At 41.7% G+C, this 17537-nt stretch overlaps 1 protein-coding gene across 1 annotated transcript; it reads left to right on the forward strand.

Annotated features, from left to right (window-relative positions):
• The first annotated feature begins 320 nt into the window (after positions 1 to 320).
• On the forward strand, positions 321 to 16165 carry SVOPL (SVOP like). The gene is made up of 12 exons (XM_063155796.1): positions 321 to 392; positions 497 to 621; positions 1881 to 1944; positions 2286 to 2411; positions 4182 to 4310; positions 6147 to 6220; positions 10212 to 10414; positions 11629 to 11740; positions 12129 to 12210; positions 13671 to 13760; positions 14113 to 14226; positions 16154 to 16165. Exons 1-12 carry the CDS (start codon positions 321 to 323, stop codon positions 16163 to 16165), a joined length of 1203 nt encoding a protein of 400 aa, XP_063011866.1.
• Positions 16166 to 17537: the final 1372 nt, after the last annotated feature.

Consider the following 17537-nt stretch of genomic DNA (forward strand, 5'->3'; position numbering starts at 1 on the left):
GACAAGAACAGCGCCACAACTGCAGACATCAGAAATGAAGCTGATGAGAGCAGATGTCCATGCTCAGAGCAAGTAATGCCAAAGCAAATCTCCACTTCCACATTCTTATTTTGAAAACCCTGCCACCCACCCCCAGCTTTGAGGGTTGCAGCAGTGAGTGCCTACACAAAGGAAGCCACCCCCTGAAAGCCTCTGTGTTCTGGGCGCCACAGTTCATCCTGCTGCCCTGAGAAAGCACAGCTCACCCACAGCTCAAAGAGCAGAGCTGCCCCGTGTAGCTGGGAATGTGCCCTCCACAGCTGTGTTCCAATCCCCCTCAGATGGTGTTTTTTGGCTACATGGTGTTCAGCATAGTGCTCGGGCTCCTGGCTGACCGCTACGGCCGCTGGAAGGTGAGTGACTGCTGGGGGCCGCGCATCCTTTTCCTGCGCTCTACAGGAGCCATGCACCTGGCTGAGCCTGTGCCTTAATGACCCTAATTCCTGCTCTTTTGCAGATCCTGCTGCTCTCCTTCCTCTGGGCAGCCTATTTCTCCCTGCTGACCTCGTTTGCCCCGTCCTACGCCTGGTTTGTGTTCCTGCGGGCCATGGTGGGAGGCGGCGTGTCGGGCCACGCACAAGGGTAAGGCTGTGCCAGTCACCTTCCAGAGCAGGTAACTGAGGGGCTGCAAGGGGAAAGGGACCAAATTCCCACATCACCTTCAAACAAAAAGTCATTCTGTAATTTCCCTAAATCCTGGTCAACTGGCCTAATTTGCAGTTCCCAAGGACTCCTGAGGCCGGGAGTAGAGGGGGCAACTGGTTTACATTAAACTGGTGACAGAGGGGTTATTAAGCACATATAAAAACAATTAGACGGGTAACAGATGAGTTACCTGTCTAATTATTTTTATGAGTAAAATGAGTAACGTCTGCTTCCTCCTTAAAAAAAGTCACAACAATTCTGCTAAAGCAGAAAATTGTTTTTGAATTATGTGAAACGTTCCCACTGAAATTAAGTTTTTGTCTTGTTGGGGCAGGAAGGAGGATGTGAGGAAGAAAAATTCACAATATTAACAACCACTTCTCTAGGGGCCAGGAAAAATTGGGATTTTTTTGTTGACTCTCTTATGGAAACAAATGAAACATTTCAGCACCATCCATGGTTCCTGGTTGCTGCCCACAAAGGAAAGCCCTAAACTGGTCACATTGACCCAAAAGCCCTTTGCTGAAGGAAAGGATATAGAGGAAAGAGGTACTGTTGGGAGAAGGCACCAGAGTCATGCATCTGCTGAGCTGCTGACACAGCCTCCCTCACAAGAGGGCCTCTCTTCCCTGGCCATGGAGGCTGCTCATGAGCCTCATGAGGATGGAAGGAAATGAAACATTTTATAAAACACTTCACTGGCTGAGACAGAAGGAGCTACTGAGGGCCTCTTCCCACCCCTCTTTCCCTGTCCAGCTAAGGAAAAACAATTCCACTGGGGACCTTGAGAGATGACTGTGCCACGAGCCCCCTGCCCCAAGGGCATGCCAACCATTTAAAAAGCAGAATATTTCATGGAAAAAAACCCTTTACTAAAATGAACATATCTATGCCTGTGCTGACACCTCAGTCACCCCACAGGACCTTCCCATAGGTTTCCTGATGTATGGACTGCAGTGTTTACCTGCTTGTATCCCACAGCCATGGGCTGGAAAGCATTCATGCCTTGCATGTAATTTGGTGCTGGAGTGGGAGGAATATTGGACAGGGGTTCCTTGTGTCTGGGTGCTCAAGGTGGAAGAGGGATGGTAAAAGGGATGATATTCCTTCTATGAGTTGAGCTGAAATGTTACTTGATTTGTATGGAAATTCTCATTGCAACTGTATTTCTGCTTTTTTTCCCCCTCTTTTGCTAGACTTATCATAAAAACGGAATTTTTGCCCACCAAATATCGGGGATACATGTTGCCCTTATCTCAGGTAAAAGTGAGCACATCACTGTTTTTTCTGTCTCCAAGTCCCAGGAGATTACTTAAAGCCACCCAGCAGTGGCTTTAAGTACAGTTGTATCCACAGCAAATTATTGTTTTTTACCTGGAGCTGATTAAGACTCCCTTCACTGTCCTTCCCCAAATGTTTGTCTTTCCCTTTTTCCTCCCACCCAAGCCCAGCTTCTCAGACAGCCACAGGATGGCTCAGTTGAACCTCAGCATTCCCTAGCACATTTCCCCATCTGCCCACAGAACTGGATCGGAAGGGAAGAAAATAAACGAATCATTGCCCTGTGTTCATGTTCTAACGCCTTGCTTTCCCTTGGAAAGGTGTTTTGGTTGGCAGGATCCTTGTTGATCATTGGCCTGGCATCAGTGGTGAACCCAACCATCGGCTGGCGGTGGTTGATCAGAATTGCCTCCATCCCTGGCATCCTTCTCATCCTGGTGTTCAAGGTAGGAAGATCTCCACTCTCCACTCCCTGCTGTACTGCCACTGCTCTGATGTCTGCCCAGGCACCATTGCCCTCCACTGCCTTTATCCTGGGGTTCTTCTTGCGTCCTCTTTCTCCTCTTCAGTCCTCTCACTCAGCAGCTTGGTAAGGTCCTGAAGTCCTGGCGGGGCTGCAGACCAGCTTCTGGGAGATGCCACCTTGCTGGTGATGGCCTGGCCTTACTGGTCTGCTGTAGCCCTCCAGCAGCCCAGGTTCCAGTATCCAGGCTGCCAGCAGGGATTGTAGTGACAGGCCAGGCACCAAGAGGAAGACAGGCTGGATAGTGTATGAAAAAAATAACAAATAATACCTTCAGTCTAATGCTGGGCACAGCACACTCTCTTCAGTCTTAACATTTTCTAGGGCTGAGGAAAGTAGCCTCAGTGAAGTGTTCACAGTTTCCCCAGGTTTCCTTCTGCTCCAGGAAAACCAGCCTTGGACCTGAAAACCATCTGGTTTGTGCAGGGTGGTGTGGAAAATCCCTGCTTGCAGTGCTCATGGGCACTGCAGTGCTGAGCTGTAGCTGCTGGGGGCTATAGAGATGTAAAAGCTCTTCCTGCAGCTGGGTGAATGCACATTTCCATCTGGGGTGCTACCTGGGCAGGCAAATGTAAGGTTGCAGTGAGTGTACAGATGTATAACCTGGATGTTTAGTTTCCCTGATTATTTTTGCCAGAAAATTTGGATACCTGAAGTTTTTAATCCAGGGGAAAAGAAAAGACAGAGTTAGTATACATACCTTTAAGAAAGGGGCCTTTAATTTACATTTGAGTGAAATAGGTGTAATTGTTCATAATTTAATAGAGCAATTTAATTTAAAAAGCATTTTATTTTGGAAAGAGCACCAAATGCTAGTGACTAGTTACATTTCAGCCACTTCTTCCTTTTTATTAAAATGGCCTTGTTGTGCCTTCCAAGACTTTTGCTTCAGCACTAATATGTGCCTCATGTCATTTTAGAACACCAATTAATTCAGGATTGTTTTTGTTAAACCTGTGTCTTTGGCTTTCACCTTTCACAAGCACTTGACCCAGATCAGGTGGCAGACCCCTGGGAGCTAGACCACCAAATGGGATTGTTGGGCAGGGTGAGTCCCCCAGCATGGGGAATGGGGTCTGGGGCACACAGAGTACCCCAGTGACCACCTTAACCATGACCAGAGTGACCACCTTGACCTGTGACTACTTAGAGAGTAACCACCTGTTCTTCATGATCACCTTGTCCACCTTGAGAGTGACCACCTGAACCCTGCGACCACCAGGACCCTCTGACCCCCCTGAGAGTGTCAACCTGACCTTGGGGCCACCTTGACCACCTTGAGAGTGACCACCTGAACCTTGTGACCACCTTGTCCACTTTGAGGGTGACGACCTTGACCCTATGGCCACCTGGACCCTCTGACCACCCTGAGAGTGACCACCTGGACCTTGTGACCACCTTGACCATGACCCCAAAAACCCCAAACCCAAAATACCAAAACCAGAGTCCCCCAAATCCCAAACCACCAAACCTCAAAATCCCCAAACCCAAAAACCCCAAAATCCCCAAACCCCCAAAAAAACCTCAAATCCCAAACCCAAAATCCCAACCCCAAAACCGATGGGGAAGGACAGACAGGAGACTGCTCCAGCTCATGAGGTGCCCTGTGCCAACCTGAGCAGGCTCCTGGGCACGCTGTGAAGCTGTGAGTAGGACAGGAGAGGTGCAGAAAGGCTCCCTGCTCTGCTTGCAGTTCATCCCGGAGTCGGCTCGGTACAACGTGTCCACGGGGAACGCGGGGGCTGCGCTGGCCACGCTGCAGAGGATAGCCAGGATCAACGGGGCAGCCGTGCCAGAGGGACACCTGAGGGAGCCTGCCCAGGTGAGTCCAGGGATCCAGCCCATCCATCCCAGGAGGGCTGCCAGCATCTGGGCTTCAGGGAGGGAGCGGGACTGCCAACCACATCTTGCTCTGATCTTGCGTCCTCCTTGCCTGATTCTTTTCCGAACAACTGCTGAAAGTAATGATGAAGATGTCAGTTTTCTTTTGGAGAAATGTGGCAGTGTTCACAGGGGTCTCAGGTTGAGGGAAGAGACTAGGATCTGTCTCTATGTTTCAGAGGGCTTGATTTATTATTTTATAATATATATTGCATTAAAACTATACTAAAAGAATAGAAGAAAAGGTTTCATCAGAAGGCTAGCTAAGCTAAGAATAGAATAGCAAAGAATGATAACAAAAGCTTCTGTCTCAGACAGAGTCTAAGCTAACTGACTGTGATTGGCCATTAATTAGAAACAACTCTATGAGACCAATCACAGATCCACCTGTTGCATTCCACAGCAGCAGATAATCATTGTCTACATTTTCTTCCTGAGGCCTCTCAGCTTCTTAGGAGGAAAAATCCTAAGGAAAGGATTTTTCATGAAAAGATGTCTGCGACAGAGAAACAGTAACCTTGGCCTTCAAAACTGAATGGAATTTTTTGCTCTTTTTTTCTTTGCTGTGAAAAATTTTGGGCTAAGAAAATATTTGCTTCCTTTTCCTACTGGCAAAGCATGCTGTTCCTTATTGCCCACCCATCCTGCAGGGATGTTCCCTCTGCCATGGGATCTGGGAACTGTCCCTTGGGGTATCTCTCAGTGTTGTGACTGGGCAGGCTGCACAGATCCCTGCCATGAGCTCAACCCAGCGCTCCCAGAGGCTTCTCCAAGCCCCTGGCCTGGCTTGTCCACTGTGTCCCAGGACCACAGATCCTGAGTGTGGAACCACAGACCAGCAGGAGAGGGTCAAAGGAGGAGAGACCTTTTCACTGATAGCATTACCTGTACCTGTAAGCAGCTGAGCAGCTCAGGAGTGGATTGCTGCTGGACTGAAGTGCCCAAAAACATGTGTGGGTGTCCTTTGACCCCCAAGACAGGAAGACAAGACAAATCCATTGTTCAGGCCCCCAAAATTATTCAGCTCTTTTAAATCCCTTTCTTGGATCTTTTTCCTGCATATTCAATCCCACAGGCACCGAGTATTGTCCTTAGCAATTCATGCAGGATGCTGCTATTGTATTGGAATTAGTTAGGATTAAAGCTTGCCTGTAATTTAATTGAATTTATGTAATGGACCCACATTGGATGTGGGAAGGGCTGTTGTTAGTTTTGCCCTCTCTCAGGCTTAACCAATAATGAGGAAAATAAAAATAAGGTCAACCCACACCATCCCTGTGAACTTGTCTCCCCTCGGTGGTGGGACTCTGGAGGGCAGCAGGTCAGGCAGGGCCCCCAGTGCCTGCCAGTCTCTGCTCACTGGCACTCCAGGCTCTCCAGAAAGATGTGTGTGTCCAAAAGCTTGCTTCACAGGCAGAGCAGAGAGAGCTGACAGAAGCCCCAGCAATGCTGGCCCCCCAACAGAAACCAGGGCCCCTCTGGCACCATCACGGTCACAATGGGACCAGACTGCTCAGATCTGGGGGTCCCTGGGGGCCAGGAGAGCTCAGGATGTTCTCTTCTCCCCTCCTCCATCCTTTGCAGTGCAGCTTCCTGTGGGTTTGTTTTGGGAAGCAGGGCTTTGCTCTCTGGAGGTTTGCTGGGTGCTGTGTTGCACCATCTGTGACTCTGTGCCACAAGCAGCCTGGGGCCAGGAGGGGCACAGGAGGGCCTGGAGTGACATCTGCTCTCACAAATGCCTTTATAGAAACTTCTATTTCTATTGTGTGATTTTCAGGAAAGAAGGGGAAGATTCAAGGACCTCATCCACCCCAAATACATCAGAACCACTTTGCAGATATGGATCATATGGTAAACATTTTTTGTCTCTTGCTTATCAGCTCATTCTCTTGGTTGACAGTGTGCAGGGAGCAGGATTCTCCCATTGACTCTGGCTTTAACAGGACACCACTCTGCCTCTGATGGTGGCAGGGTGAAGGGACATGGATCACCATAGGTTTGTCCTGTTTCAGAGCACACCTCAGACACCCTGACTGGTTGCTGTTAACTTAGGCAGAAAAGGGCTGGACTTCCAGGATGGTGCTGAGTCCTTCCTCAGGACAGAGCAGCTCCTGAGAGCCATGGGGCAGAGCCCACACCTGACTGCAGTGGGACCAGCTGTGTGCCTGCAGCTCTCCTTCCCTGCTTGGGGAAAACTTATTCTCCCCAGGGATGGCCAAAGGACTGCTGAGACAGGGCTCTGACAGAAACACATCCACCATTACCAGTGCTGCTCCCTGGGGGAAATTAAGGCTGAGGAGACAGGTTTCATATGCAGTGTTCCTAGGAGCTGTATGCAAGGGTAATACATGTTTCATTGGCTTTGCTCTCTGGAATGGAAATGTATAAATAATAATTGAGAACCCATCAACCCAAAATGTTGTGAAGTCAGGCCTTGAAATTTTTTATGTTTCTTTTCCCCTTGACTTCTATGAATGTTATGAAATATCTTTTTGGTTTTTTTATCTTTCTTTGTCTCCTGGTTGTCCCAGGAGCTCCTGGTTCATTCTCAGGTCTGCATTTCCATCCCCCTCAGCATTTCCTGCCTTCCCAGGTGGCCCAAATTCTGCTGCTCATTTCTGAAACTGCCAGGGGGGATAAAAAAGTGAAAATTACTTTTCAGACTGCTTATGATCAGGTGTATTCTGAATTACTTGATAATGACAAAGCAAGGCTGCCCTCACCTGGGTCCCCCAGGGGGTCACAAGTCCTGTCAGCAAACCTGCTCCAGCATGGGCTGCTCTCTCCACAGACCCACAGGTCCTGTCAGGAGCCTGCTCCAGTATGGGCTTCCCATGGGGTCACAGCCTCCTTCAGGCATCCACCTGTTTTGGCATGAGAACCTCCAAAGGCTGCAGGTGGATCTCTGCTCCACTGTGGACTTCCATGGGCTGCAGGGCACAGCTGCCTCACCATGGGAAGCATGGGAATCTCTGTTCTGGCACCTGGAGCACCTCCTGCCTTTCATTCTTTACTGACTTGGGTGTTTCTCACACCAGAGATGTTTCTCAGACATGTTCTCACTTCTTTCTCTGGCTGCTGTTGCTCTTTTCCAGTTCTAACAAATGTTATCCCCGAGGCACTACTGGTATTGCTGATGGGCTCAGCCTTGGTCAGCAGCTGGAGTTGGCTGGCATCAGCTCTGTTGGGCATGGAGGAAGCTTCCAGAAGCTTCCCATAGAAGCCACTCCTGTAGTCCCAACCCACTCCCAAAACTTGGCCATGCAAACCCAATACAAAGCTGGGCTATGAGCTGGGGTGAGGTTTACTGAGAAAGAGCAGTGCCTGGATGTAGGAAGGAGGGCAGTGCCATGGCACAGGTGACCAGTGGCCTGCTGGATGCCAGAGCCACCTCTCTGCTCAGGTAAGGGGCTCCATCATGCAGCAGCAGAGGGTGGTCACCAATTGCGGCAGTGTTGTTGTGAGGGTCCCCAGGACGAGGTGAGAGATGAGAATTGACTCCAAGTTCTCAGAAGGCTGATTATTATATTATATTATATTATATTATATTATATTATATTATATTATATTATATTATATTATATTATATTATATTATATTATATTATATTATATTATATTATATTATATTATATTATATTATATTATATTATAGCATATTATATTATATTATATTATATTATATTATATTATATTATATTATATTATAGCATATTATATTATAGCATATTATATTATAGCATATTATATTATAGCATATTATATTATAGCATATTATATTATAGCATATTATATTATAGCATATTATATTATATTATATTATATTATATTATATTATATTATATTATATTATATTATATTATAGCATATTATATTATAGCATATTATATTATAGCATATTATATTATAGCATATTATATTATAGCATATTATATTATAGCATATTATATTATAGCATATTATATTATAGCATATTATATTATAGCATATTATATTATAGCATATTATATTATAGCATATTATATTATAGCATATTATAGCATATTATAGCATATTATAGCATATTATAGCATATTATAGCATATTATAGCATATTATAGCATATTATAGCATATTATAGCATATTATAGCATATTATAGCATATTATAGCATAGCATATTATATTATATTATATTATAGCATAGCATATTATATTATATTATATTATAGCATAGCATATTATATTATATTATATTATAGCATAGCATATTACATTACATTATATTATATTATAGCATAGCATATTACATTACATTATATTATATTATAGCATAGCATATTACATTACATTATATTATATTATATTATAGCATAGCATATTACATTACATTATATTATATTATATTATAGCATAGCATATTACATTACATTATATTATATTATATTATAGCATAGCATATTACATTACATTATATTATATTATATTATAGCATAGCATATTACATTACATTATATTATATTATATTATAGCATAGCATATTACATTACATTATATTATATTATATTATAGCATAGCATATTACATTACATTATATTATATTATATTATAGCATAGCATATTACATTACATTATATTATATTATATTATAGCATAGCATATTACATTACATTATATTATATTATATTATAGCATAGCATATTACATTACATTATATTATATTATATTATAGCATAGCATATTACATTACATTATATTATATTATATTATAGCATAGCATATTACATTACATTATATTATATTATATTATAGCATAGCATATTACATTACATTATATTATATTATATTATAGCATAGCATATTACATTACATTATATTATATTATATTATAGCATAGCATATTACATTACATTATATTATATTATATTATAGCATAGCATATTACATTACATTATATTATATTATATTATAGCATAGCATATTACATTACATTATATTATATTATATTATAGCATAGCATATTACATTACATTATATTATATTATATTATAGCATAGCATATTACATTACATTATATTATATTATATTATAGCATAGCATATTACATTACATTATATTATATTATATTATAGCATAGCATATTACATTACATTATATTATATTATATTATAGCATAGCATATTACATTACATTATATTATATTATATTATAGCATAGCATATTACATTACATTATATTATATTATATTATAGCATAGCATATTACATTACATTATATTATATTATATTATAGCATAGCATATTACATTACATTATATTATATTATAGCATAGCATATTACATTACATTATATTATATTATATTATAGCATAGCATATTACATTACATTATATTATATTATATTATAGCATAGCATATTACATTACATTATATTGTAGTATATGATATTATAGTACAGTATATTATAGTATAGTATATGAAAATTATATACTAAAATTATACTAAAGAAAGAGAAAGGAGACATCAGATGGCTAGACAAGAATGAATAATGAAAACTTGTGAGACTCAGAGTCTGACACAATTGGCTGTGATTGGTCATTAAGTTAAAACAATTCACACAGAACCAATCCAAAATGCACCTGTTGGTAAGCAACCTCCTAAACCACATTCCCAGCAATCAGATAATTACTGTTTACATTTCTTTTCTGAGGCTTCTCAGCTTCTCAGGAGAAAAATCGTGGCAAAGGGATTTTTTCACAAAATATGACAGTGACAGCAGAGATTCCAGGGTACCCCAAACCTTGCATTTGAGTATCCTCACCTTCCCCATCACGGCTGCACCTCACTGCAGCATTTCTCCCCACAGGCTTGGCATAGCTTTCGCTTATTACGGTGTTATCTTGGCCAGTGCTGAGTTGCTGGAGCGGGACCCCGTGTGTGGCTCTGCAGCCCTAGCCCTGCAGGACTCCAGTGATGGCTCTGAGGAGAGCCACAGCCCCTGCCACTGCCACTTCTTTGGGCCTGCTGCCTACCAGAGCATGATCATCAGCACAGCCGGAGAGATCGCACGTAACTGCTTCCCCCATTCCCACTGCCATTCCCCTCTAACAGCGCTCACTGCAAAGGTTTGAGCTGTGCCTGCACTTGGTGACAGGGGCTGACATAAGCTGGGCACTGCTGGCAGCTTCTGGGATATACAGACCACGAGCCTGTGGCTCCTGGCTCAGCAGGGCACTCAGTGGGGCACACCTCAGGCTGGGCTGTGGGCAGAGTGTCTTGGTTTGGAAAGACAGGAGTCTCCTTAGGAAGGCAGGAGCCTCCCCCTGAAATGGAAAGTATAAACCCTCCCCACCCCTCTGAATTGCTATAAATTTCAAATTAAGGGGCTCTCAGGCAAATATATGGGAGCAGGAAATAACAGTTCTTTAATAGAGAAGGGGGGAAAATAAAAAGGATAAAATAAACAATGCAGTACACTAGAACAACACTGACAGTCAGAACGCAACCTGACACGCTGTGGGTCAGGGTGTTGGTAGCAGTCCAATTGGAATTGTGGCTGCAGTCCTCCTGGAGTGTCAGGTGTTGTTCTGTTGGAGCAGGGATCCTGTAGAAAAGGATGTAGTCTTCCTCTGAAGATCCAGTGGAAGGAGAGGCAGCTGTTCCTCTGGGAAATCCAGTGGAGAAGCCATGCTGGTGTTTCAGAACCTCTGGATTATATCTGGGTAGCAATGCTTGGCTCCTCCCTCTGGGTGGAGCATCTCCCAATGGGGTGTTATAGTTCTTATCAGCCATGCAGTGACATTCAATAGTCTGTTATCAGCAGATGTACCCTCCCAGAGGGAGGTGTGATTGTGATCACTCAGAGAGAGAGAGATAAGGCAAACTGCCCACTTGACAAAAGACAGCTGCCATACAGATGGTAATAGAATACATCTTTCCTTGCAATCTGGAACAGCAGAGGGAGCAAAACCACCCAGGCCTGTGCTGCCCACCCAGCCATGCCTTCCTTGCATGGCTCAGGACAGACATTGGTGTCCTGGCTCAGCACAGCCAATTTCAGAGAAGCACAGGCTTCACCATCTGAGGGGAAGGGTGAAACATAAGGGACATGGGGGCAAATCACAAACTTTGGGTGCAGGAGGAGAATTATAGTGTTTGTGCATTTTACAGGATGTTTGGTAGGCACCAGGTATCTTTGAGTCACACTGTGGTGTGTCTGTCAAGGCAGACAATCATTGCAGTTAGATCATCAAATGTTTAATGGTTTTCCTTTTTATTTCCAGTGAATCCTGTGAACATTCTCAGCATCAATCTCCTTGGAAGACGTCTAAGCCTGTGTATCACCATGGGATGTACAGCTCTGTTCTTTCTTCTCCTTAATATCTGCACCTCAAGGTACTCTATGTATGTTGTTTGAGGGTATGCAATGCTGAGGGCAGGAGCTCTGGTATTCTCAGGTCACCAGCCTGTCAGGCCAGTAATTCTTGTAGGTCTAAGAAAAGCCTCTGACAGGCTCTTCTTTTCCTGGGAAAGCTGTGGCAGCAGATTCTGTGGTGCAGTGGTGTGCAGAGGGGCTCACTTGTACTACTGAGCCCACGTGGCTTCCCCTAAGCATCCAACAAGCTGCTTTCTGGCACAGTCCAGAAAATTAAAAAAACGTGTGGACAATATGCACTGGAAATAAGTTATATTTTTCATTCCATTTTTTCTACTTTTTCTTTCTGGCATCTCTGCTGATGCTGCTTGGTGACATTAACTCTGCTCCACATGGCTTTCTCTCCAGGGCAGGCATGGTTGGCTTTCTCTTCATGCTGCGTGCCTTGGTTTCAGCCAACTTCAACACCATCTACATTTACACAGCAGAGGTGGGTTCTCCTCGAGGTATGTTGAGCTGCTTGGAGGTTTCAAATACCCTTTGTGTATACCCAGGAATGCTGCCTGCTAGCTTGTGGACTAGTTAGGAGTCACCTTCCTAGAACTGTGTATCTCTGGCATCTTGGCTGCAGTGTTTTCATATGCAAGATGAAAGAAGGAGTCAGAAAACCAGCTTGGAGATGACAGGAGTAGATGTGAGTGAGGGAAGAGGAGTGCCCTACTAAGCCAGCTGTTGACCAGCTCCTATAAAACATTATTTTTGAGGATGTTGGGTACCACTGTCTTCTAAAATCCACAATCTTTCCCCTATTTACCCCCACAGTGAGAAAACAGACTACCACTAAAAGGAACATTTTCCAGCACTTAAGGGGCTGTATGAGGTAGTATATGGGGTTATATCTATGATTCTTTTCACTTAATGGAAATTGCTGTCTGCAAAAGGTTTTAATCCTTTAAAGATCTTTTCTTCACACAACTTTGGAGCCATGAGTTCTGTGAGTTAAGTTCAAATTGTTGGGTTTGGTTTTTTCTTTTTTTAAAAAAAATTGTATGGTGTTAAATGGATTTCCTTGTTAATTGATTAAAGTGATCCAAAGCAAACAGAAGTAGCTCCCTTGCACTTTTCATAGTGCACTGTAATATTTAAACTTGCACCTGGCCTTAATACCACAATTTTAGCAGTTTTGAATAAGTTGCTGTTGATGTAAAGACCATTGCTGTACCAGCCAAAGCATAAATCAGTTCTACTCACAATTTAATCAATGATCAAAATCTTTTGAGCCAAGCGCCTGGGCTATTCTTTAATAACTTACTCAATTTGCTTGGCCCAGTAAAGTATTAAAAAAGGCTTATATGAGTATACTTGCTAAAATCTGTGGATATTAAGAGGACTAGAAGTTCAGTAAAATTCACATTTAAGTGTTTCATTGGCACAGGTGTTGGGGAAGTGTGAAAGATAAACAACACAAGGCATATTTTTCTAAGCCTATTTCTTACTGGGATCTGTTCTTTTTCTTTCTTCTAAACAAAGGTGCTGTTGATAAAAATGAATAGGCAGACTTGAACTCTGCAGACAATATCTTTTCTTCCTGCTTTTAAGTTGCAGGGGAGCCCAGCAGTATAAACAAAATTTTTCCTTTACCATCCAATCTAACCTCTGAGATTTTGATCACAGGGCGAGGAAATTAAGTAGTGGTAGTGGTGCTAAACAAAGGGGAATCACAGCCAGGTTTGACTTGACCTAAAACTTTACTTGGGGCAAAAAAATGAGATATTTGTAATGACTCAAATGAGGCCCAAGGGAGCTTCTATTTCTTTTCATATCTTATCCCATTAGCTGCCCTTGATAACACAATGGGTCTCTCTGATAAAAAGTTTAAAAAGCTAAAGGAAAGTACAGATATTGCAGATTGCTGTTGCACTAATCCAAGTTATTTCTGGCCTGTTTTAGGTTTATCCCACCACAATGCGAGCGCTGGGGATGGGGACAAGTGGGGCATTGTGCCGTGTGGGAGCAATGGTGGCTCCTTTTATATCACAGGTAAGAGCATGCTTGATAGTGTTTGTAAACATTGTGCTGAACACTACCATCAAATACAGAGATGTCCCTGAAATTCATCCAAACAAAAAGGGAGGATGTAATCAATTCCCTCCCAACCCCATATACAGAGTGCTTGGGTGGTCCATGCCAGATGCAGCTTTGAGAAACTCTGATCACAGAGTTCAGCTTACTAGTATTTGATACTTTCTGAAAGCTCTTAAGGTTCACAAGATACTGTTTCTTCTATTGTGGAGTCTCTCAGGCACTTGTGACCCTTTGTCCACTCTTAATTGCTATTTACTGCCAATCCCACACACCAACGAGCAGCTGTTTGATGGTCTTTGACCTGCAGGTTCTCATGAGTGCCTCTTTCTTGGGAGCCCTGTGTCTCTTCTCCTCTGTGTGCATCATCTGTGCCATCTCTGCAGTGACACTGCCCATCGAGACCAAGGGCAGGGCCCTGCAGGTGGGTACCACCCCTCCAGGAGCTCCTGTGGCTCCAAAAGCTGTTAGGGCCTTGTGATGATGCAGCCAGAATCCAAGCCCAGCTCTCCTGAGTTTTCTCAAGCCTGACAGCCACTCACAGGAATGTGCTGAAGGAAAAGCAGCTTCAACCACTGCTATCCCATTTGCCCAAAGCTTGCTTCTTGTGAAAGAACAAGCCAGGATGCCTGCCCCAGCCACCTCATGTCAGTATGTGAGCTTTAGCTGGTGCAAGCCCCTCTTTACATCTCTCTCCAATCAAGACTTGAAGGTGCAGCTTCTCAGGCACATGCTCTGCTCTGCCTGTGCTGAAAGGAGAGAGGACAACAGATGCACAGAGCACCTAAAGTACCAAAGTAATTTCTTAATCAAATTCAAGGCCCCTTCATCAATCCATCAGCTAAACACATGTAGTCAGTGTTCTCAATAAAGCAAATAGCCAAAACACTAAGCCCAAAGATTAAGGGGGAAAGTTTAAATGTGTAAGGCACACCAGTTTAATCAGAGGAGGTGGTGAGCAGTCCTGTGATTCCAATAAATTCATCTACACCAACATGGAGATTTTCACGGCATGCAGCAGCATGGCCACACCACTCTGTGTCTATTCAATTTCAACATTCTATTCTATTCTATTCTATTCTATTCTATTCTATTCTATTCTATTCTATTCTATTCTATTCTATTCTATTCTATTCTATTCTATTCTATTCTATTCTATTCTATTCTATTCTATTCCAATAGATTTTGTTTCAATTTCAACAGTCCTATTCTATTCTATTCTATTCTATTCTATTCTATTCTATTCTATTCTATTCTATTCTATTCTATTCTATTCTATTCCAATAGATTTTGTTTCAATTTCAACAGTCCTATTCTATTCTATTCTATTCTATTCTATTCTATTCTATTCTATTCTATTCTATTCTATTCTATTCTATTCTATTCTATTCTATTCTATTCTATTCCAATAGATTTCGTCTCAATTTCAACATTCTATTCTATTCTATTCTATTCTATTCTATTCTATTCTATTCTATTCTATTCTATTCTATTCTATTCTATTCTATTCTATTCTATTCTATTCTATTCTATTCTATTCTATTCTATTCTATTCTATTCCAATAGGTTTCATCTCAATTTCAACATTCTATTCTATTCTATTCTATTCTATTCTATTCTATTCTATTCTATTCTATTCTATTCTATTCTATTCTATTCTATTCTATTCTATTCCAATAGATTTCATCTCAATTTCAACATTCTATTCTATTCTATTCTATTCTATTCTATTCTATTCTATTCTATTCTATTCTATTCTATTCTATTCTATTCTATTCTATTCTATTCTATTCTATTCTATTCTATTCTATTCTATTCTGTTCTCCTTCTAAAGAATAGAGAAAGGATGAAGATAAAAATCCTGAAAGATAATAATGAACCTCGTGACTCTCTCGCCAGGGTCCTTACTCAGCTGGACCTTGAATGGTCCTTAAGTCAAATCAATTCACATGAAACCAATCAAACAATCACCTGTTGGACAAACAATCTCCAAACCACATTCCAAAGCCGCAAAACACAGGAGAAGCAATCAGATATAATTGTTTTCCTTTTGCTCTGAGGCTTCTCAGCTTCCCAGGGGAAGAAATCTCGGCTTTTTCAGAAAATATGATGGTGACAATAGGCTAAGAATAATCCATATTCTTTAGAACATGGCAGGTGTTTGATCAAACTAGTTTAGGAGGGCTTCCAACTCAGAATTCAAAACCCATCCCTTCAGACACAGGGGTCACCTGTCAGAAGTGAGACCTTTTGGACATATCCAAACACGTTATTTTCCATATCCATTCCTGTTGGGGTTTTATGGGCATTTTATTAATTTAATGTATTATTTTTTCTTTCCCTCTTTTTAGCAAGTAAAATGAGAGCGAATGTTTGATGTTGGATTGGATAGGAAAGAAAAAACACCCCTGGAATCTGTCACTTCATGTGAGCTGCATTTGTTGTTCATTGCTTCTCCATAGCGTTTCCATTATAAAAAATGCAACTGAACAGTGTAAGAGCTATTATTTGTGTAAACAAATGATAAAGTTCCCAAGGACTTTTTTTTTCTTATTTTTCAATAAACAGATGTTTTCTACCCTTCCTGGGAAGTAAGATGAAGATTCTTTATTTCTAGTTCTAGCAATAGTGACACTACATACATAATAAAAAAAAAAAAGAGGAAAATCATTGAGTGAATTGAGGTAAAGGGGGAAAAATACACAAAGCAGATGCAGTCTCTGCCATAGCAGCTTGAAAGGATGTAGTACTTTCCTCAACTTTTTGTGCAAATACCATCTGTGTGGAAGCAGTAAAGTTTGGATCTCAGACCGCACTGCAGTGATGATTTCTGATCATTGTTAGGGTGATATTTAAGACCACAAAATGAAAGGTGAGTCAGATTTTTTCTAGTGGGTTATTTGAAGAGAGAGATTCTCAAGCAGTTTACAGCAGACAGGTAAGTAACCGGATGCAGAGTATTTCACTCTTCTCTCCTCAGCATTTTCCACTGGGCGAACAGCTTGAGTGTGAAATTGGATCTTTAGGACTTCAGGTTGTGGTGACAGCACCTCTTTATTATTTTTAATTCTCTGCTACTGTATAATCACTGATTCTACAGTAGTGTGCACTGATCACACTTCTGTTGCTAGATTGGTCTCCATCACAATTTTGTTCTGCTTTTTTTTTTTCTTTTCTATTTCCTGGTACTCTGGGATGGTATAGCGACTCTCTGCAGGTAGTTAAAGCTTTCTGTAAAAAAAATCAAACCAGACAGCAACAACAGCAATATTTAAAAAAAAAAGAAAACAAACAAAAGACTCTGGGCAGCCTGAAAATCCACCACATGATCGGAAGTTATGTCAAAGGCCTGCTGCAAACACAACTGAGTATTTTTTGGGAGTGTCCTCTATCTTTTAGTGTGCAGTGCCACCCTATGACAAAGACAGGTAGGCAGGATCTCAGCAGGTGAGAGGCAAAACCAGGCCTTTTTCTCATTGCACATGTACACAGCAAAGAGGCACAGAGCATCCTCAATGCACAGAACTATACCAGGGCCTGATTCTGTTGTTCTGGCTGTCAACTTTGTCTTGCTGAAGATTGCTCTAAATTTTAATAAACCACTTCCTGAAGGCTCTGCTTGATACAACAAAAAAAAATCTGCAAAATCAACTCTTGGAATTAGTATTTGGTAATTTTTTTTTTTAAATCAAAGTCTTTCATATCTAAAAATCTTTCAAAATCATGGAGTGGTCT

Source organism: Melospiza melodia, chromosome 4 (assembly GCF_035770615.1).
Source record: "Melospiza melodia melodia isolate bMelMel2 chromosome 4, bMelMel2.pri, whole genome shotgun sequence".
In the NCBI taxonomy this organism is placed as follows: Eukaryota; Metazoa; Chordata; class Aves; order Passeriformes; family Passerellidae; genus Melospiza; species Melospiza melodia.